This window comes from Protopterus annectens, chromosome 14.part0, assembly GCF_019279795.1.
Source record: "Protopterus annectens isolate FY-2018-M chromosome 14.part0, PAN1.0, whole genome shotgun sequence".
Taxonomy (NCBI): Eukaryota; Metazoa; Chordata; order Ceratodontiformes; family Protopteridae; genus Protopterus; species Protopterus annectens.
In genome coordinates, this window is record NC_056748.1 from 1,051,634,360 (window position 1) to 1,051,658,253 (window position 23,894).

General features: G+C 44.1%; 1 protein-coding gene across 2 annotated transcripts in view; it reads right to left on the reverse strand.

The window, feature by feature from the left end:
• The window catches only part of EEF1AKMT2 (EEF1A lysine methyltransferase 2), a 431,633-nt gene that overhangs the window by 245,583 nt on the left and 162,156 nt on the right, over nucleotides 1–23,894 (reverse strand). For both annotated transcript variants that reach the window (XM_044056865.1, XM_044056867.1), the window contains exon 2: nucleotides 15,610–15,675. In XM_044056865.1, the coding sequence (XP_043912800.1) occupies nucleotides 15,610–15,675 (66 nt within the window). The remainder of the gene's footprint in view (nucleotides 1–15,609; nucleotides 15,676–23,894) is intronic.

Sequence of the window (23,894 nt, forward strand, 5' to 3'; positions counted from 1 at the left end):
TGACTTTTGAGCCTTGCCTAAAAAGGCACTATGGGGTGGCAAGAGCCTTTGCCAATATCCGAAAGCCCAGTGGTGACAGGTGCAAGCCGTCCCTAGCGAAGCAACGTGGCTTGTCGAGCATGTCATCCCAGGCTGACAGACACTGGATCCCCTTTGAATGACACCAAAATTTTAGCCAATGGTTAAAATCGATCATTTTGTCTTTGTATTGTGGCATCATTCTAGGTGAGGGTAAGATGCTGCTCAAGGTCAGGGTCATACCAGCCTGGGCTACATGATCAGAGAGCTCCTCTATGTCTCTTTTCATGTAGTCCAGGGAGGTACGTCTCAGGTCATTCACACCAGCATGTACAATGACTGAGTCATATTTGTATTTGCTTTGGAGTGACCCGAGTGCTTGCGTTGTGTCGGATCTTAGCACCAGACAGGCAGCTCACCGTGACCTTCTCTTTATTCAGCATGGTGAGCGGGACGTCAGTGTGTCTGACAATAGAGTCACCTATAACAAGAGTATCAGGTGTGTTATTCAGCCTTAAGGGCTGTGGCTGCTTGGCACACTGACTTTGTGGGTTATGTGTTGTGTGAGTTTTGAGGTAGCGTTTGCTTGGATGTCTGCTTTGGAGGTCTCTGTTGCTTTTGTAGATTTTTATTTAGAGCCTCCGAGTATGTTTTTGTGTATTTATGTGTTTGGTTCGCTGATGTGGTGGGACTATGTGATACTGGAATTGTGTTGTGTGAGGTTACCTTCTCCTCCTGACTGGTTACACCAGTTTTGAGATGAGAGAGCTCAGCCTCCAGTTTGGCTAAATAGTTGCAACTCTCATATGTTTGAACCTGTTTGGAGGAGGAGAGGGTTGTCTGTGTACATGAGACAGTTGTAACATTGCCTCAAAATTCCCATCTCATTCTCATCCAATCTGGTGGTCCCCTGCCATAAACAAACTTTACAACAAAAGGAAGAAACTTTTGCAGAAGAGGAAAATCCCAGGATGCAAAAAATTCCCTTACTAGCCTCAGTAAGAAACTGAGATGCCTCAAAATCCTCCAAAGCTAGTTACAAAAATAAAATTGCCAAAGATTCCAAAGACAACCACAAAGCATTCTATAACTATGTCAAGAATCTAAATGGCAATGCTCAGATCTGCTTTGAGCTAAAACAGAATGGCATTAAATATACTGATCCGAAGGATACTGCCAATATCCTGGCAGATCGATTCAGTGCCAACTTCACCCCCCTCACCCCCTAAATGGCCCATCTCAATACCGGAAGATTGCCAAATTCCAGTAATAACGGCCACACAGGTACAAAACGCACTCTCTAAAGCCAAGAATACAGCATCCATGGGACCAGATGACATCCCGGGCTGTGTACTACATGAACTACAATATGAACTGGCACGTCACCTAAGTGTCATGTTTAATCATAGCCTCACCTCAGGTTTCGTGCCCTCTGAGTGGCACAGAGCTACAGTTATCCCAATCCACAAGGGGGGATCCACCTTGGATCCCGGAAACTACCGTCCCATCAGTCTGACTAGCCTTATCTGCAAGGCCATGGAGCGTATTATCATGGAACTTATAAACAAAGACATTAGCAACCTTCAAACACTGGACCCCACCCCAGTTTGGGTTTGTGAAAGGCAGATCTTGTCTCCTGAACCTGATTGACTTATTTGAATCAGTCTCCAGAGCCATGGACAAGGGTAAGGTGGTCCATACAGCCTATCTAGACCTTGCCAAGGCCATTGACACCACCCCCCACTCTGGAATCATAGATAAACTTACTACGTTGGGCATTAATCCCTATGTCACCCAATGGGTTGCTAAATGGCTTACTGATAGAACCCACACTGTAAAAGTAGCCAACTCCAAATCCAGCTCCAGACAAGTGACAAGTGGAGCACCTCAGGGTTCAGTCCTGGGGCCGCTCTTGTTTGGCATCTACTTCTCTGAAGTACAGGTCAACACTAAGGGACTCTGGCTAACAAAGTTTGCACATGACTGCAAACTGGGAGCCATTATTGAATCCCCAAATGATGTGGATACTCTACAAAAGGGCCTTACAGAAACAGATGCTTGGTGCCAGAGCCATGGGCTCAAGCTCAATGCCAAGAAATGTACTGTTATCCCCTTTGGGGAAAAAACATGTATCCATGAATTACCATATAGGTGGCAGTACACTAAACACAGAAAGTGTAATAAGAGACTTAGGGACACAGGTGGACAGTGGTCTCACCTTCGATAACCACATCGCCACAACAGTCAGGAAATCCTTCTATGTGGCACACCTCATCACGAAGGGCTTTTCATCCAGAAAAAAGGAGGTCATTGTCCCACTGTACTCATCCCTCATTAGACCCATTATAGAATACAACGCCCCATTTGGTATGTACCTCTCAAGACATCTGCAACAACTGGAAAGGCCTCGGAAATACCTCACCAAAAGAATCACAGGCCTAAAGCAGATTCCCTACGCTGACCGCCTTAAAAAACTCCAGCTATACTCTGTCGCATATCGTCTACTCAGAGGCAATCTCTGCTTAACATAAAAGGCCATGTCAAACCCAGAGCTGTTGGACATGCTACACAAAGAAATCCCAATCCCTCAGAGCTACACGCTCCAGGGATCTAAACCTTGTCATCACAATAAACAAAACATGCTGGAGGGATAGGTTCCTGACCCAGAGACTCCCCAGACTCTGGAATAGATTGCCCATACATGTCAAGCAGAGTGCCTATTTGGACCTCTTCAAGAGGAACCTTGGCGATTGGATGGGAGAAAGGAAATTCACCCCAGGGATCATGTCAGTCGCCCTGCTAGACAGGGGTCCAGGAAAGTAAATGTGGGAAGAAATAGCCAGGGAATTGCTATGGCTAGGCTTGTATAGGCCCTAGGGCTGATAGCCTAGTACCAACCTATGAACCTGAATTTTCTTTGTAAGGAACATTTGTGATCTCTCCAATTGCTGCAGGGGTTTGGAAAGGAACATACCAAAGGGAGCATTTTACTCTATTAGTGGCCTAATAATGACGGAAGAGTACAGGGGGGCTTATAACTTCTTTCTGGAGACAATGCCCTTACTTATAAGATGAGCAATATAAAGATGCTCTTTCTTACCACCGTGGAGACATGGGGATTGAAATTAAGGTTGCTGTCAACCTGTGTGCCCAGATCTCTCATCACTGACTGTGCACTTAGGGTATTGCTATTGAGGTGGTACTTTGCAGGAACATCACCCTTGCCGCAGGGGATGATAAACAATGCAAAAATAATGTGTTAAGTGACCGTCTCGTAGAAGTCCACCAAGTTTAACAGGCATGATCTCCCACTGACAAAGCTAAACTGGGTGGGGTTGAGTGTTTGGAGATTTCCAATATTTTCGTTAAGGTCCATGATGATTCGTTCCATGGCTTGCAGATGAGGCTGGTCAGGCTAATGAGGCTATAGTTTCCAGGTTCTGTCCATGTACCCCCCTTTGTGCAAAGGGATACCAGTAGCAGTTTTCCATACCACTGGGACGAAGCCATTGCTTAGGCTGTGATTGAAAAACATGCCCAATGGTGATGCTAATTCCCATTTTAGCCCATGTAAGACATAGCCTGGGATGTTGTCTGGTCCCATACAGGCTGTGTTTAGGCCTTGGAGGGAATTTAAGGTCTGTTCCTCGGAGATACTAGGTGGTGGACAGATGTTAGGGATGCTTTGGGTTACATGTGGCAGGGACAGGGGTGTGAAGTTTTCACTGAACCTGTCAGCCAGCCGGTTTGCTATATCCACATGTTCTCTATATGCAAGACCATTAACTATGGGTGCAGCACAAATCTGGGTGCAGCACAAATCTGGGCCTTACCGTTCAGGTTATGGATATAACTAAAGAACACCTTGTGGTTATCCTTCGTTAGGGAAGCTAATTTGTATTCATAGCTGGCTTTGAAGGACTTCACTGAGTTTTATTTGCTTGTTTAAGTAGAGGATGGAGTATTTCCAGTTCTGAGAACACCCCTACCTGCTCTTAGACAGCAATTTCTGTCTCCAATTGTATAGCCTATTAATGGCAGTTAAAAAATAAACAAAAGGCAAAAGCCTTCAGGTCTGAAGTTCATTGTCAATCTGTGGTGGACGAAAGCACTCACGAATTAAAGGATTTTAGCCATCTTCTTGCGCCTTTGCCTTTTCTTTATTTTTATTGGAAGTTTGTTATTTTTATTAAGGATTGTTGTCCACCAGGCAAGTTTGTTTTGCTTGAAGATCTTGCTTTGGTTCTATCAGGTAAGGCAGAGTCAATACTATTGTACAGGTGCTTGTATAAAGCATTGGTGTACAACTCAGCATCAGTGTCTGTTCCATCAGTGAGGGAGTGGCTATGAAACTATTTATGCCGTCACGCAAGAGGCTGTAATTGGCCTTGGTCTACTGGGGGAGGTGTCTTGTGTTACTACTAGTCAGACTGATTTGTGGTCAGATCTCACCAGGGATGGCCACACACACACACCAACACACACACACACACACACACCCCAACACACACACACACACACACACACACACACACACACACACACACACACACACACACAACACACACACACACACCAACACACACACACACACACACACACACACACACACAAACACACACACACACACACACACACACACACACACACACACACACACACACACACACACACACACACACACACACACACACCAACACACACACACCAACACACACACACACACACACACACACACACACACACACACACCAACACACACACACACCAACACACACACACACCAACACACACACACACCAACACACACACACACCAACACACACACACACACCAACACACACACACATGGGTGGTGCAGCAGTCCCCCATGTTGGAGAGTACCAGGTCCAGGATATTTGAGCCCCTTGTGGCTGTGTCAACCAGCTGGTCCAGGGCATTGAAGTTGGTGTCCATGGTTCAGTTCTAACATGGACATTAAAATATGGCGCCATTTGCAAGCTCTCCCATGCAAAGCTTTCTGCATGTACCTTTCATTTCCTTTTTTCTACCAAACAGATGCTGGAAAAGATGCCTGGCTCTTTCAATAATCGTTCCTAGGTAGGTAATGCAGAACATTTTCCTATGGGTTGGCTCAGTGGGATTAATTCAGTGATCAGAACTAAACTTTCTTAAAATACAGGCATCACCAGTAACTTTATAGTCCCACCAAGAGTCATCTGCTCTTCCTGTACTATGGTCATATAATCCACCTGTTAGCATTTATAAGGTGGGTGATGTTATGAGGTAGTGCAGTCTGTGCCAGGTAGAGTAGGGCAGTACATGTGTACATATGCCTGCACAGCTAGCTGGAGTTTTGTAAAGAATTTAATGTTATTTGGCTATCACAATGATTTGTACAGATTAGAGTTATTTGAAAGTTACTTGTGTTAAAAATCCATAAACAGTAGGTCCTGTTGGACAAATAATTTATGCATGTATATTAGGTTGTACTGTTGCAACTGATTAAATGTGTACATTTTATCAGACAACCCTGAAAGGGTGAAAAGTTTTAAACAGAGTTACAGCTTTCAAATGCTCCCACAGATCTTAGCAAAGCTGTGTGTACAGTCAGGTGACCAGAGGTAATGTCATCCTCTAACCAGCATCTGGTGTCTTTAGAATCCGACAAGAACGATTTCTGACAGAATATATATCTCGGAGAGACAGAGACAGAGACATCTGTGGTATGACAGCACACATCAGCTTGCCTTGCTTTATTAAGTAGTAGTCAGGGAACAGTAATTCTTTAGTTAGCTAGGGACATTTAGTGAGAACAGTTTAGTATTTTTCTGCATCTGAGAAACTATCCAACTGTATTATTTTTTATATCGCTGTGGTTGAAACTGTTTATTGTATTCGGTATTCTCTCTCTTTTTTTTTTATAATTAAATATTTTAATACCTTTTGCTGGTCCTTTAGAGAATACTTTCAAGAAGAGTACTTGTGCTTGTTTTAGTGACTCTGTGGCCGCTCCTGAAAGCCTTGCTGCTTTGGTCACACTATTTGTAAGTGTATTAATTTGACATGGTATAATTGGGTACCCTTTGCAAGAGCCTTAGGGTAGCTGACTGGTGGCAGTGTGATTACCTCAAAGTCTGGCAGAAAGGGGATCTGCATCAACTTTTCCCAAGTGTGTATGTATAAGAAACTCAAATATCCATGTGTGCCTGTCAGCTACTGGGAACAGGGAAACAGGTCCAAAGTGGTCAGTTTGGAGTTTTGTGTGGGTCGGGAGAGATAAAATGAATCCAGCCCCAGGTCTGGAGTGTGCTCCCTGTGTGCTCTTAAAGGAAAATTGTGCTTAGTGCAGGGAGCTGCATCTGAAAACCCTGTGTGAATCCATCTTTGTTCTTAGTGACAGTACCTCAGAGTCAGTGGTGAGGATCAAGTCTAACTGATTGGTGGCCTGGAGTAGGACCAATCACAGACTGGAGGCAGCTGGGTGTGATATTGATTGAACTTTAGTAGCCGATGGGCAGTTATCACTGAGGGGGTGTGTACTTTCAGCAGCTACAAGGTAAACAGAGTTACATTTTCACAACAGTTTTATTTATTTTTGTTAGTTAAAAGCAGGTAAGGATGTCAGGATTATAGCAAGCTGAAAATAACTATTTGGCCAAAGTGCGATAAGCCAAAGAACTGGTGCATGCCAACCTGACTAAATAGGAAATTTCAATCATGGACCAGCAACCCGGAAAACAACCCAGCTGGAAATGGATGTACAGTCTTCAGAAACAGGACAGTTCATCTCTTCCTCAAAAGACTTAAAAATCCATCTGGATTTAGAGAGACAAACTGGAGGCCAAACATTTGGAAATTGAATCAATTGAGAGACTGACATTTGGAAGCTGAAGAAAAGCCAAAACAGATGGAATTAGAATCAGAGAGGTTGCAGCATTCGGAGGCCAAAGAAAATGAAACCGTGCCAACATGAGAGGGAGATTCAGCAGGGTCATGGAGGTAATGGGGAAGGGAATAGCCAACCCCAGAAGCAAGAAAGGTCAGTACATTTCTTCCAGAGTTTACAGAGGGTGATTATTTTGATAGTTCTATTCATGTATTTGAAAGGGTATGTAAACAGTATAATGGGCTCTGGGTACGGCTCTGGGTACTGTTCCCAACCCCCCTACTCCATAGTAAAGCTGTAACTGCGGTTTCTAAATTGTCCGAAACGGACTACTTAAAACTATAAGGTTAAATTATGCTTACTAGAATGTTTTAAGTTGACACTTGAAGCTTAAAGAAAAAAAGGGTCTATATCACAACTTTGAAGACGCATTACTTCGAATTCATCCTCATCGAACCCATAAAAATGAAAACTAAAAACAGCAAAACTACATACGAGTGACCACACAAAGTGGGGGGCTGTGCCCCCCCCCCCAATATCCCAACTTGAGATCACACTACAGTTTACAAAACAGCAAACTACTGGAGGTGGGCAAGCGATTTCTTTCCTAGGGAAAAAAAATCAATCTCATGCCCATTCGCTGTTTTCAGTTTTCGTTATTTTAAGTTCGGTGAAGATGCATTCAAAATTAGGCGTTGACGATCTAATAGGAACCCGAAAAAAAAGTTCTGTGAGCATAGATGCAAGGCAGATGAAAGTGTATGCGATTACAATGCTGAGTTAAGCACATTTTCACAGGTGTGTGAGTGGGTGTCGGGTCACCACTTTTGAAGGGCTGGCAGACCTTCTGGTGAGGGAACAAGTCCTTAGCTCTTTGCCTGAGGACATCAGAATCTGGTTGGCAGACCGGGTGAGCTGGAGAAAAGGGGATTGCTACTTAGCAAGCAGGGCATTACTACACAAGAACAGGATACCCATCACTGCACATAGTTACAGGTGAACCTATGGTGGGCTGCCTAAACCACCCCAAAGAGTACTCCAGTAACAGGGGAAGCCACTAGTTCAGGTACACTGCCAGGATCAATGGTTAGAAGTTTTAAATGTAACCAGAGGTGCCATGTAGCATACAAATGCCCACTGAGGCAAGGTGGGGAACAAAAGGTGAAGGAGCCAGCAACTGGGAATAACAGCATGCCAGTGGTAAGCTGTCTGGAGGCAAGAGGGGCACCAAATTATCACAGAGGTTTGTATTCTTAGTGGATGGAAGACAGGCTGCTGAGACACAGCCTCTGACATAACCATTGTGAAGCCTGCACTGGTTAAAGAGGAGCAGTACCTTGCTTGGGCAGTCCAAACCAGAAAGAGCTTTAGGAGGGACGCCATTCCATATACCTTTGGCCAGCGTTCACCTTGACTGGGAGGGTGGAAAAGGAAGCAAACAGGTAGGCGGGTCTGAGGATAATCCCTACAGATGTCTTGACAGGGAATGATTTGAATAATGCAATACTCTGTGTGCATGCAATACTCTGTGTGCATGCAGTTACACAGTCAGGCTTGGACAGAGACAGGTGGGTGACATAGCCTGAGGGAGACCCAGACAGACCCCACACCTGAAGCTGGAGCTGGTGAGGTGTTTCAGGGAGGGAGCTACCTTGTAGCAATGAGCCACAGATGCTGGTAGGTACTGATGTTCCCAAGGACAAGGTGATTGCAAGGGCAGAGGAGAATGACAGTACCCAGGCTGACAATGAGGCACTGCTGTCAGAAGATACCGGGCTTCTGGTGGAAAGGGAGCTGGGAAGGGTCACAAAGGTAGAAATGAAACCGGGTCAGCTTTTGGAACCTACCTTATGAGGCCTGAGCGAGGTAGCTAATGAGGCACCTGATTCTCAAGGAAATGGAAAGACTGTATACTAGAACAAAGAGTTACTGTACAGAGAGTGGACCCCTGAGGGAGGGCTAGAGTGAGGTAATACAGCAGTGAGTAGTGCCCAGAGCCTACTGTCTGGCACTTCTAGCCATAGCCCATGACATTCCTTCTGCAAGTGACATACGCATAAAGAATACCAAGAGATCCATTTTTTGCAGGTCATACAGGCATAAAGCGTACAAAGAGACATATTATGCAGAACTTTTATTGGCCTAGGATTGCAAGGGATGTAAGGGTACTGAAAGACCTGTGAGCACTGCCAAAAAGTAGGCAAGGCAGGAGACAAGTTCAAGGCTCCTTTGATGCCTTTGTGAGTGAGGAACCGTTTCAGAGGGTAGCTATGGATATTGTGGGACCTCAAAGTACCTCAAGTTCCACAGGGAAGAAGTATATACTGGCGGTAGTAGATTATGCTACTAGATAACCTGCTTTCTATAGAGGCAGAGAAGGTGGCAAATTGCTTTGTTAGAGATTTTCAGCAGGGCAGGTTTCCCAAGAGAAATACTGACTGACAGAGGTGCAAATTTCCTGTCAGACCTGCTGGCTTGTCTGTGGAAGTGCTGTAGGGTGAAGCACCTAAAAACCATCCTCTACCAACCCAAGACTAATGGTCTTGTGGAGAGGTTAAACTCTACACTAAAGACCATGCTACAGGCATTTGCAGATCAGTTTAAGAGAGAATGGAACAAATATTTGCCCCATCTGCCATTTGCATACAGTAAGGTACCCCAAGATTCCGCAAGTTTTTCACCCTTTCAGTTGCTGTACGGGTATAGGGTGAGGGTGACTTTAGATTTGATATGTGATGAGTGGGAGGGCGAGTATAAATCCCACAAGGAGTCTGTTGTGGCATGTGTCCTAAACTTCAGTATAAGGCTTAGGGCAGCTCATGGGTTTTTCCCAGAAGAACCTGGCAGGAGCCCAACACCAGAAAAAGGTCTGGTATGACAGGAGTGCATGAGCTCCAGAGTATGCTGTGGGACAGCAGGTTATGGTGCTCATTCCTGTCAGACAATAAGCTGTAGGCGGCTTTGGAGGAACCCTTTGAAGTGGTAAGGAAGGTCAGTAATGTTAATTACATGGTAAACCTGCTAGGTAGGAGGCAGAGGCACAAACTGTACATGTTAACATGATGAAGCCTTACCATGATAGGGAGGCCTCATGCTGATCATTGGCAATAGATGGCAGGAGGAGTCTGAGGAGGATCTGGTAATCACAATCTTGATGAGGAAAAACAGGACAAATACGGTAGTCTGGACCCCAGCCTGTGAGCAGGCATTCCATAAGCTTAAAGGGGCTTTGGGAGGATCCTCTGTATTAGCCAGTACAGATTACAGCAAAGAATTTGTTGTGCAGGTGGATGCTTCAAACCATGGGGTGGGGGCTGTACTCTGCCAGGTTTCTTCAGAGGAAGAAGATCACCCAGTTGTATCATCTCAGTCGTAGACTCCAACCCAGGGAGGAATGTTATGCAGTTGTAGAAAGAATGTCTAGTCACAGTATGGGCCCTGCAGAAACTTCAGTCCTGTGTGTATGGAAGTAAATTCCATGTGGTTACAGACCACAATCCCTTAATATGGCTACACCAAGCCAGCCAGCAAAGTGCCAAATTATTAAAAGTGGAGCATAGGACTGCAGGCATATGACATGACAGTGTGGTACTGTAGTGGGATCAACAATGCCAATGCATGTGGGCTCTCGAGACAGGGTACGGGTTAATGTGTGTTCACAGACAGGCCCATTTCTCTCAAGGAACATTTTTCCAGGGTCACTAGGAAAACTAGATTGCATTTTCAAAATGGAGTGGGGATGGGAGATGTGATGGTAAGAGCTAGTGCTATCTATGCCAGGGAGAGTATGGCAATACATCTGTACAAATGCCAGCATAGCTAGCTGGAGTTTTGTAAAGAAATTTACGTTATTTAACTATCGCACTGATTTGCATAGATACTGGTGTAAAAATATATTTCTAAAGTTACTCGTGTTAAAAATGCATCAACAGTAGGTCTTTGGAAGGGTGTAAAAGACTGAAATGGTGTTGCAACATTCAGATGGTGCCACAGATCTTAGCAAAGCTCTATATGTATATTGTACCACAGTCACGTTAATAGAGATGATGTCATCCTCTAACCAACATCTGGTTTCTTTGGAACTCTCGCAGCAGCACTTTTGAATACAACAGGAAAGACTTCTGACAGGATATGAATCTCACACATCCTCACAGACATCTGGCTCTTGCTGTGGTAAGACACTCAGCACAAATCAGCTTGCCTTGCTTTAGTAAGTAGTCAGTGAACAGTACTTCAAAGGGGCATTTATTGAGAACAGTTTAGTATTGTTTTCTGCATCTGTGAGAAACTATCCAATTGTATTATTTTTTATATCTCTGTGGCTGAAACACTTTATTGTTTTCAGTACTCCTGTTTTCTGTTTTATTGTTCATCATTAAATATTTTAATACCTTTCATTTTGGCTGGTCCTTTGGAGAATACTTTGAACATGTGTGCTGTAACAGAGACCTGGTTCAAGGTAGTAGAAAGCATCCCTGCACTACCCGGCTATAACTCATTTCACACCTTTCGGCCTAAGAACTTGGACTGAAGCTCCAAAGGCAGTGGTGTTTCCATATTTATAAAGGATGCGCACACCTCCAGTGTGGTAGCCCAACACAATGCATCGGAGATACTTCAGGTGCAGCTAACATTGGGTAAGACAGCAATTCAGGTCGTAGCCTGCTATAGGTCCCCAACCATGTCCCAAGACTCACACTCCACGTTCCTAAGCACCCTGGAGAATATTAGGGTCCAACCTAACACACATACAGGGAGACTTCAACTACCCCTCCATTAACTGGAAAAACTACTCATGTACCAATACACTTGTCCAATGTTTCCTGGCATTCATCAATTCCAATGCCCTGGACCAGATCATTCTTACCCCCACTACAGGTAGCAACATTCTTGACCTGGTCATTACTAACATGGGTGACCATTGCTCTACAGCAATAGTCAACTCCTCCCTGGTTAGATATGACCACAAACTAATCACCTTGGAAATCCACACACACACACACACACACACACACACACACACACACACACACACACACACACACACCATGAAAAACTTCTCCAAAGCTAACTTTGGGCTCCTAAAACAGTGGCTAACTTCACGGCACCCATGCAACTGGAGAATAGCTGCATGATCGACAAATCATACACCAATGCACTGTACTAACACGTACACAAATGCATGGATCTCGCCATATCCAATAGAACCAAGACACTCCCCTCCAAAAAAAGGAAGCCAATCTGGTGGCCCCTGCCCTAAACAAACTCTGCAACAGGAGGAGGAAACTGATGCGGAATAAGGTGAAGTCCCAAGATTGGGAAAACTCCTTTATCAGCTTCAACAAAAAGTTGAGATCCCTTCCTCTAAAGCTAGCTATGAAAACAGATTTGCAGCAGATAGTAAAGACAACCACAAGGCCTTCTATAGTTATGTAAAGAATCTCCACAGCAATACCCAAATTTGCTCTGAGCTACTGCACGATACCTCCTATACAGAGCCAACAGATATCAATATACTGGCAGAGTGCCAACTTTAACCCCCCCCCCCCCCCAAAGACCAAATCACAATACCAGTAGATGCCAGGCATCCAGTATTACTGCTGCACAGGTTACACTATACAAGGCCAAGAATACAGCTTCTATGGAACCTGATAATATCCCTGGCTGAGTTCTGCATGAACTACACAGTGAACTGGCACCTCACCTGTGCCCTGTTCAATCACAGCCTCATCTCAGGCTTTGTCCCTACCGAATGGTGCACTGCTACACCCATCCCTCTCCACAAAGGAAGAGTGACTACACACCCTGGGAACTATCGCCCCATTAGCCTGATGAGTCTAATATGCAAAGCTATGGGATGCATCATCATGGAACGAATAAACAAGGATATAAGGAATCTGGATCCTACAGTTTGGTTTTGTGAAGGGTAGATCATGCCTGCTCAACTTGGTCGACTTCCATGAGTTAGTCACCAAAGCTGTGGATGAAGGCAAAATGGTTCATACAGCCTAACTTGATCTGGCCAAGGCCTTTGATACCACTCCCCACTCAGGAATCATACAAAAACTCACTAAGCTAGGCATCAACCCCTATATCACTAGGTGGGTTGCAAACTGGCTCACAGATTGAACCCGCAGTGTGAAAGTAGCAGACTCCAAGTCAGACTGCAGACCAGTCACGAGTGAAGTCCCACACTGTTCGGTCCTGAATCCTCTCGTGTTTGGTATCTACTTCTCTGAAGCCCCAGGCCAACAGAGACTTTGGCTGACAAAGTTCACAGACAATTGCAAGTTGGGAGCTATTATTAACTCCAAGTGATGTTGACATCCACAGAAAGGCCTTACTGAGACCAATGACTGGTGTCAGAACCATGGCCTTAAGCTCAATGCCAAAAAATCTCGGTCATCCTCTTTGGGAAAAACCCGGTTCCCATGAATTACCACATCAATGGTAGTCCACTTAGCACAGGTGTTATAACAGATCAGGGAACACAGGTTGGCAGCAACCTCTCTTTTGACCACCACATTTCCACTGTGGTCAGAAAGTCCTATGTGGCACATCCAATTACCAAGTGTTTTGCATCCAGGAAGAAAGAGGTCAATCTCCCTCTACTCTTCCCTCATTAGGCCAGAGTACAAATGCCCCATTTGGCATGTACCGCACTAGACACCTGCAACAACTGGAGAGGCCACAAACATACCTCACAAAAAGGATCCTAGGTCTTAAACACTTGTCCTATATGGACAGACAAACTCCAACTATTCTCGGTCTCATATCTACTTAGAGGCGATGTCTGCTTGACTTACAAAGCCATGTCTGACCCAGCTCTGTTAGAAATGCTACATCTAAAGAAATCCCAATCCCTCCACACCACACGCTCCAGAGACCTCAACCTCATTACCACAATCAACAAAACGTGCTAAAGGGACAGGTTCGTAACCCAGAGATTGTCCATACTATGGAACAGATTTCCCATACATGTCAAACAGAGCACCTCACTGGCCCTCAACAGAAATGTTGAGTGGATGGGAAATAGAAAATTCACCCCAGGGACAACACCAGTGGCTCTACTCAACAAAGGCACTGTGAACTAAGGTTGGGTGGCAAGATGCCAGGGTTATCCTATGGGCTAGACTTGTAAAGGCTCCAGGGCCATTAGCCTAGTACACACCTATGCAAATTTTGAGAGTACTTGTGCTAGTTTTAGTAACACTGTGGCTGCTCCCAAAAGACTTGCTGCCTTGGTTGCACACTACTATTTGTATTAGTATTACTTTTATACAGTATAATTGGGTACCCTTTGTAATGGCCTTAGGATAGCTGACTGGAGGCAGCGTGATTGCTTCAGAGTCCGGGCAGAAAGGGGCACAGCTGGTAAATCTATGCCAGCTTTTCCCAGGTGTGTAGGTCTGTGCGAAAATATCCAAAGGTGTCAACTACTGGGAACAGGGACCAAAGTGGACAGCGAGGAGTTGTGTGTGGGTCTGGGGAGAGGAGAGTCCAGATCCAGGTCTGGAGCGTGCTTCTTGCTTGCTCTTAAGGAAAACTGTGCTTGGGGCAGGGAGCTGCATCTGAAAATACTGTGTTAATCCACCTTTGCTCTTGGTGACCATCCCTCACCATCAGTGAGGATAGAGTCTCCTTGACTGCTGGCCCAGAGTAGGGATCTATCACAAGCTGCAACACTCTTCCTGCACCCCAGCCAATGCGCATTTTCATACTTTATTGTTACATATACCATACTGCTAGACCGCATCTACTACGGATACAAAGGAATTCTAAGAGCTAATTATCGGAGACAACGTCAAGCAACACCATGGAGTACAGAGATTAAGCCCCAAGTTTGCTCAAGACTAGTTGTGTTCAATTATCAGCTTAAGCACTGGAGGAGTCACGAGGGAGATGGGACTGAATGAACAATATCAGCTTGCCCATCCAAGGGGGCAGCTTTGGATCACTGCAGTAAGCAGTGTAACCTGGTGAGCTCAATGCTACATAAGTTAGCCACTTAGTTGGGAGTTTGAACATGCACCTTCCAACAGAGCAACTGCAGAGCTCAAAAGATTGACACTGGGGCAATTGTTAGAGCACAAACTCCAGATCAGCAGTATGATGCTGCACCAGTGGTCTTTGCCCTCCTCAGCAGCCAAGATTTGGGTCAAGTTCAGCCCAGGGAGGCGAAGGTGGGTCTGGTAAACACAATGAATGGGGAAAGCAATCAGTGGAAACTAATGGTCCGCTGCTGGAAGAAAGAAATACAGGAGTGAAATTGGAAGCCCATTGGCAGGAACCCACTTTGATTTTCTTTTTCTTTGAGAGAACTGTAAAGTCCATTTCCATAAAATGGAATGTGGGTAATGCACTGATTTCAAAGTGTACTTTGTAGTGATTAAGTATTCAATAAAATTATAATAAAGTTATATTAAAGTACACACTATATTAAAAACATTTTAGGGACAGAATACTCAAACGAAATCTCAGTATCGTATGTAGTAAACATGGACAGTAATGCAGATTTGTGCTGTTGAATGAGTATGCTGGCCTAAAATGCCAAATTCCATGAAAATATCCAACATTCAAGTCAGTCCAAATTCAGGATTTCCCAATAATTTCCAGGAAAAATGGAAATCACCGTCCCTGCCCATCCAATGTGCAACTCAAAACATGTAACTAAAATAATTAATGTCACCAGAAGTACTTGCCATATCTCCCCAACATCTCCAATGTCTTTGAAACTCTGTAGTTCTCTTGCATAGGTATCATTCCAGCTACGAAAAAAAAGTGAAACAAAAGTTAGCTGCAAATCACACAGCACAAATCCAAATCAATGACTTTATGGCACAATGGGTCATTCACAAAAAAATTCCATCAAGTATTAAAATACTGGAGTATCAGGTTCTTGATGCACAGGTAAGTTAGATATAACCAACAATTCTGCACTTTATTTTTATTTTACATTTGTTGACCGGGATAGTCCGACTGGATACATGTCCATTTTCAGCGGAGTCCCGGGGAGAAAAGCTCCAACAGGGTTAACAATGATATATTGTTACAAAGACATAAAGACAATTTACACAGTTTAAAGAGAGAAAATTATTACAATAGAAGCTACAGTTGGTTACAATTCATTATATTCAGGATAATTCCGACTTAGTTGAATAAGACAAGAATTGCCCCCTTGTATGTAGAATTGCACATGGGAATGTTAGTCTGGGTTTGTACAAGGACAAAGCCAGTGTGATTTATAGTGGATTTTTAGTTCTTTTTTTGAATAGAGCTAGTGATGGTAAAGACGTTAGCTTATTGGGAAGAGAACTCCACACCTTGCCAATACTATTGGAGTAGTGTGTCCCCGCCTAGGTTATGGGACTTGCTAGTTTGTATTAGGAGTTTGTTAGATGAGCGAAGAGAACTTAAGTTGGAGTAAGGGGTTAGTATGTTTTTTAGTGCAGGGGTGTTCTCTGGATGTTTCAGGATTTTAAAGGCTTCTATGAGTTGGTATTCCAGAGGAAGATTTGGGAGTTCTAGCCAGTCAAGTTTTTTCAGGTTAATACAATGGTGTGTTCTATAGGGTAGGGCAGTGATGAATCTATCAATGTGGTTATAACAAGTGGAGAAACGATTGAGGTCCGATTTGTTGAGGTTCGTAAGGATGGGGGAGGCGTATAGTAGGGTGGATAGGAGGTGTGAGCGGGCAGTAGCTAGTCTAGCGGTTGGAGTTAGGAAGGTTTTTAACCTATATAAAGACCCTAGTTTTTTGTTTACCATTTTAATAGTTTGGTTGATGTGGGTGTCAAATCGCAGTTTATTGTCAATGTTTACTCCTAATAGTTTAGCGTTGGTAACAGGAGAGAATGGTACCGTTATTGGATTGAATTCTGAATTGTGTGAAGGGTGTTGGCTTGGTTGGGTGGAAGAGAAGTAGTTTTTTTTTTCCGGTTTAAGATGAGTTGGTCAATTAGCCAATTTACAACTAAGGATACACCAACAAACCTCCGGATTCTTCCCACCATTCCAAATTATAAATAATTACCAGAATTACATAAAAATGCATCCATAATGATAAAACAACCACAACAAAGGTCTTGTCCCCAAACACAAACTAGCAATGCCTAGATGCACTAAATATGAAATAACATAACTTCAGCAGTGGGTTCTCCACTATCCCTCAGTCCCATGAGATTGCTCTGCTCCTGTTCAATTTCTAAATGTAATACTTCTAAAAATGCTCAAACTTTGAGAAAAAGGTTTTTCTTCTCTAAATTAGATGATTTCAAAGTACCAAATACAAAACCCGTTTGAAAACTTCACCTGCATCATTAAAAAAGTTCACAATATTGAGTGTCATCAACTACTGGGAAACCAAATAAGTTTCTCAGAACTGCTCTACCTCATGGCTGGCAACAGAAAACCAAGGTAATTTTTGTGACCTTTCCCCACTATTCATGTTCTCCCAAATTTACACAACAAAGGCAGTAAAATGACAAATCCACCAAGTGATATGTCCTCCAAACCTTTATGAAGGCATGCAATGCATCAAATCCAAAAGCTTTACTACTCAGCACTGCAATTTAGACACTCTGCCAAACTATTCATGGTATATCTCTAGAGCTATGAGGCTAAACTATCAGCTTAAACAATTCGCTCACTTAGACTAAGTAGCTCTCTGTATTCACAAGGGCCTCGAGAATAGCAACAGATGACCACAATGCACCATAACCTTGGGCAGTATTCAAGACTAAGAGAAGCTGGTATATGTACCCAAAAATCTAAAGCGGCCTCCTGGACAGACATTAGGGAGAAGGAACCAGTGTATGGACACTTTGAAGTTACCAATGTACAGCTACTGCCTCTCAGTCATATACCACAAAGAAAGTCCATTTGTATGGGAAGATTGGGGAAATATGTGCTTCAGTGTCAGCATGTTAGCATTCTCATGTGTTACCTGTAGACACCATTAAGTGACAAAGACAGAATAGACAGCACTGTTTAATGCAGGGCTGGGAAGATGGAAAGGACACAGATGGAAGACAAGTATATAGGCAACACACAAAAGGTAAAGGCAGATGCAGAAGAGTTGCAAAACACAACAGAGGAACGACCAAATATCTCTCAGAGTACATCTCGGTAGTCCTGCTTGGCAATGCAAACAGCCCGAACAGGAAGATGTGGGGGTTGCAGGTAGTGATGCAGGAGGGGAGGGGAAGGTAGTCATTACTTAGTATTACAAAGTAACAATGTAATACAAGGAGTTTGGGGTAGGGAGATACAGAGCTGTGGGCAGTGATACAGAAGGTGAAGGTGGACATTGGACATTACTTAGCATTACAATGTAATATTAAGGCGTCTGGGTAGGGAGATGGGAGACCTGCAAGCAGTGATGCAGGATGGGAGTGGAGGGCACTATCCGATATACATGGGCCAAGGATAAGAGGAGGTGGGACATGGAAGTGACTAAATATTCATTGTTCTGGAATGACAGAAGAGAAAAACGAGGTGCTGGATCAATGTATATAACGGGAGGCCATCAGAACTGAGCTCAGAGAAGAAACATAACACCAAATAAGAAATTCAGCAAAGGTTTGACCCTATTGTCAAGTGGTCTGACAGTTATGATATAGGAAGGCAGAGCTTGTAGAACAGTAGTATTATCCACCAGATACAATAGAGAAGACACTGCAGGACAGACTACAGATTGTGGCAATCTAAGAGTTGCCAGGATAGAGCCACAGGAGGAGTGACTGTCCTGTAGCATAAGGGGCTTGACAAACTGGTGTAGGATGTACCAGAAAAAAGGATCTGGGTTTGGTGTTAACCAATGCAGACAGTGCCATGGATATCCATATTAAAAGCACAGGCAGAAAACAGTGATAGTGTCACTATGCAGTTTACAGAAGGGGGAGGGTAAGAACAAAAAGACATGTCAGGGAGTAATACAAGGCTCAAGTCCTCTGTCCTGTACTCTTCAGAGCATTTGCCTCAGGACAAACAAACAAAAAAAAAAAAAAAGTCACCCTCTTGTCGATGACACATGGTGAAGCAGTTCAGGATGGGAAAATAATCTAGCAAAGGATATGGAAAGGCTGAACAAGTGTTAGAAAATGTGCTAATTAAGGTTGAATGCAAACCAATACAAAGCACTATATTCAGAATATAACAACCCTGCCGAACTATTGGGAGGGATTGCAAACTGATGGCATCACAGCAGAAAGATCTGGGTGTGTAGCTCATACCTACACCAGAACTGACGGAAAAGACAATGGCAGAAACAAATGGGATGCTAAGGTACATCTTCACAGGATATATTTCAGAAAGCGATTATGTTTCTCCTCTACAGGGTCTTGGTCAGAGCACATCCTTGAGCACTGCACACAGTTTGAGGCCATACAACGAAAGGGACAGAAGGCTGCTGGAAGGAGTCCAGAAGAAAGCTACCACACAGATCGGGGCATGTGACCAGAAGCTCGAGGTACTGACCCCTACCATCTTGAGACCACAGTAGACGAGAGACAATGCACTGGTGCACAAGGTTATGTGATGGAAATGTGAAGGGTCATCCTGAACAAGGACTGAGGGAGCAGGCAGAATCACAGGTAGTAAAGGTCAGGAAGAGTCATAGGTAGTAGACTGTAGGGGACTATATACTCCCTGGATCTCTAAACTCTTTCCTCAGAGAATACTGTAATCCAATGCACCACTAGAACAGGCAGTGGTGAAGGAATCCACAAGGCATGGGGCAGATGGAGAAAGGTTAAAGGGTAACTACAGCTGAAGCCTGATTAACACATTCACCCTCTTTATACAGAGATGTTCAAAGAGGACTGATAGACTATGTGCTTTTGTGTGCAACTGTCATCAGTTGTCCATTTTAGAAGTCCGGTTTTGAATGGGTTGGGTGTGCGATCGTTTGGCAACTATGGCGGTTTTTTACTGGTATGGGAGTTTGCCTTTGATGACCATTGGAATGTTTTTTGGAATCTTGGGACAACCGCAGCTGTTCAGGCCTTAAAGGAGTGGCAGCTGGACCATGTGCAGACAGGAGGAGGAAACCACACTGTAGATTTCCAAGTTATGGTGGATCAGAGCGACCTGGTTTGGAAATTAGGACGTTGCTGGTGTTGGAGGATGGAAGCAGATAGAGAGGATGGTATGAATGGAGCTTTTTTTTTTATTGCAAGTACAGAGGTGGTTCTGTTGGCTCTGAGAAAACGGCCTTGTATTTGGGGCATTGCTGGAGTTGTGGAAAGCTAGCGATGGTGTGGACTAATGCAGTCACTGCAGTTTGCACCGTGATGGTAATTGCAGCTTGGTGCCTTCCAATGGCTTGGACTCTGTTGTTGCTGTTGATGAGGTAATTGTTGGTCTTTTTGCACTTGAGCATAGAGAAATGTAATTTCATTCAGCTGTGTAACGTTGCTGTACAGTCTGAATGGCAAAGTTTTACTTAGTATGGGCTAGAAAGTAAAACAATGGCAGTTTTTTTCTTTCTTTTTAAAGATTTTAAAGTGAACAACTTTTATACAAAGACACCATTCAACAAATACACTGTCCACCTCCTGACCAATTTAATACTGGCTTGTGAAACTCCGCCATTATCTAACGTTAGTCTAAGCTATAGTAAAAAAAGTACAGTTGTGTACACTTACCATAAATGTAGATGTTTCACTGTTGCAGTCATTACACTTGGGTTATCCTGCTGACAGGCTACCCTCAGTCGGTTATCCTGCTGACAGGCTACCCTCAGTCGGTCTGAATTCCAAAGTCTAGATCTGGCATTGGTTGCAGTTACCTCTTCCTTGACGTCAGTGCGCCAGGGGTATATAAAAGATGCAGCCGGCACCATTTTCTTCAGTTTTTCTTGCCTCAGATGTCAGGTGCCACCAAAAGGGTAGGCTAAAAATATGCCAATAAAACATGCATGCACCAAAATATTTTATACCTTCATCTACAAGCAAATACACCACCATAGGTTGTATAGATTAGAGAAGTGCAGATAAGTTCCAGCAAAGATATGGGGGATGGTGGGTAACCTGGACTGCAACAGTGAATACACTCCAACATCTACATTTATGATAAGTGTACACAACTGTACTATGTTCTTCGTATTTCACTGTTGCAGTCATTACACTTGGGTTGAATCCCAAAGCTATGGTTGGGAATCTGGAGCCAAATAGCATTAGGAGAGGCTGAGGCCCTGCAGAACTGCAGTGGCAAAGCCTACCCTAAATTTAGAGTAGAGTGGTAAATGATGGTGCTTTGTACAGGTGTGCACTGAACTCCAGGTAGCAGCCTCTAAAAATGTCTGGGGTTGGTACTCCCCTGAGGAAGGCTACTGAAGTGGCTGCTGCTCTGGTTGAATGTGGCCTAATGCCCTTAAGCACTGGCTTACCATGTTGTGAATAGCAGAAACGAATGCAGTGGCCTATCCACTTTGAAATATTCTGCTTTGAGATGGCCTTTCCTTGTGATCCTGCAGCATATGCCACTAGTAGTTGCTCTGTCTTTCTGAAAGCTTTGGTTCTGTTCAAGTAGAAGTGTAACAGTCTGTGTATGTCCAAATAATGCAGAATTCTCTCCCCCTTATTCTGTGGGTTTGGGTAAAAAGTAGGCAGATGAATAGTTTGGTTAAGGACCACACTGGAAACTACCTTAGGCATAAATGTCAGGTTTGTCCTCAGAGAAACCCTGTCTGGATAAAAAATGATAAAAGGTTCCACAGACATGAGGGCCTGTAGCTCTGAGACTAGTCTTGCAGAGGTTACTGCTAGGAGCAGAGCTGTTTTCCAAGATAACTTTATATCAGCTGTAGCGGCTGGCTTAAAAGGAGGCAGGGTGAGTTTTTCCAAGACATAATTGAGGTCCCATGCAGGTATTGGTGATCTCCTTGGAGGCCTTAAGTTTTTGGCTCCTCTGAGGTACTGCCTTAAAGGATGTGAAAAGATTGGTGGCTCTGTATTGTAAGGAGCCGAAATGGCAGAGGCATGAATTTTAATTGATGAAAAGGATAGGTCTTTGTCCAGCATCTCAGTTAAGAATTGCAAAATCTGAGGAATATTTGGTACAGCTGCGTCAATTCCTTGTGCCTGGTTCCAGGCACAGAATCTCTTCCATTTTTCAGCGTAAGATTTTCTGGTACTAGGCCTTCTGGCCTCCAAAATGACATCCATCACAGCTTTAGAGAGAGGTGCGTTTTGTATGACCATTATCCACCATGCTGCCAGATTTAAGGTCTTGAGTTGGCTGTGCAGGATAGGATTGTTTTGTTGGGACAGTAGATGAGGTATTTGAGGCAAGGTCCAAGCCGGGCATTGAGACAAGTTCCTTAGGATTGGATACCAGTACTGGCGGGGCCAGTCACTATAATCTTTGGCTTCTCTTGTCTGACCTTTAGGAGCATCTTGGGGAGGAGAGGCAGTGGAGGAAAGGCATATACGGTTAAGCTTTTCCAGCTGAAAGATAGGGCGTCCACTTTCCATGCTTGTCTGTGATAAGTCCTTGTGCAGAATCTTTTTAGTTGGTAGTTGTGAGGAGAGGCAAATAGATCTATATCCGAGCATCCCCATTTCCTGGTTATCATGCTGAAGACTTGTGGATCCAATTTCTACTCGTGGGGATCCATGAGGTTTCTGCTTAATTCATCTGCCAGAGTATTTATCTTTCCTGTCAGGAATTGTGCCTGCAGATGTACTTGGTAAGTCAATGCTGTGTCCCACAAAGTCATGGCTAGTCTGGAAAGGGGGTAAGAAGGAGTGCCTCCATGCTTGTTTATATACCACATGACCGTGGTGTTGTCTGTCTATCAGTAGTTGTCCCGGATGAAGTAGGTCCTTTAAGGCCGTCGGGGCATTCTGAACAGCTAGCATCTCTTTTTGATTGATATGTAGATGCATTTTGCGGACCATGTGCCTTGAATACATCTTCCTGCCATGTGGGCCCCCCAGGCATAATCTGATGCATCCGTTGTTAATGTCTGCCTGGCTGGGGGTAAGGTGAATGGCTGTCCCTTGTTCTGGTGAGAAGCCTTCGCCCACCATCGAAACTCCTGCTGCAGGCAGGGAATGAGGGTAATTATAGTTTCCAGGCTGTGGCAATATTGAGCCTAAACAAACACTTTAGGTACCATTGAAGTTTCCTCATATGCAGTCTCGCATATGGAATTAGTAGGATGCAGGATGCCATGAAACCCAAAGCCTGCAGAATTTTTCTTGCAGATAACTGGGCCTTTGTTGCCAACAGTTTGAAATATGTAGTCAGTTGCCTTTGTTTGTCTGGTGTGAAATAAGCCATCTGGGCAGTTGTATTTAAGCTTGCACCCAGGAATTTCATCTCTTGAGGGTACTAGTTTTGATTTCTTTTCTTTGACTGTGTACCCTAGGCCTGTTAGAAATCGCTTTACAAACACCAGATGCTGTAGTAGAATGTCCTTGTTCTCTGCTTGAATGAGGCAGTCGTCCAAGTAAGGATATATTTGTATTCCTCTGTCTGCAGAATGCAATTACTGGTGCCAGGCACTTTGTGAAAACCCTGGGCGCAGTAGATAAGCCAAAGAGCAGTGCAGAGAATTGGTAGTGCATTGAGCCAGCTTTGAATCTGCGGTATCTTCTGCATGTTTGTCTGATTGGAACATGCAGGTATGCCTCTTAGGTCTAAAGTCACAAGCCAAGCCTTCTTGTCCAGCATGGGCAGAAGCTGCTGTAGAGTCAACATTTTGAATTTTGTTATATCCAGATATGTGTTTAGAATAGATAGGTCCAGTACTGGTCTCCAGGTCTTGTCCTTTCTTGGTACCAAGAACAGTCTTGAATAAATTCCTTGTCCCTGCTCTTGCTCTGGTACTTGTTGAATGGCCCTCGTGTCCATGAGGAATGAGACCTGTTTTTGCGCCTCTGCCCATTGATGTTTTGGCAGGTATGGCCAACCGTTTGTCCTTGGCAGGGTATGGAAGTGAAACTTGTAGCCTTGTGACACTATGTCTAGGACCCATTTG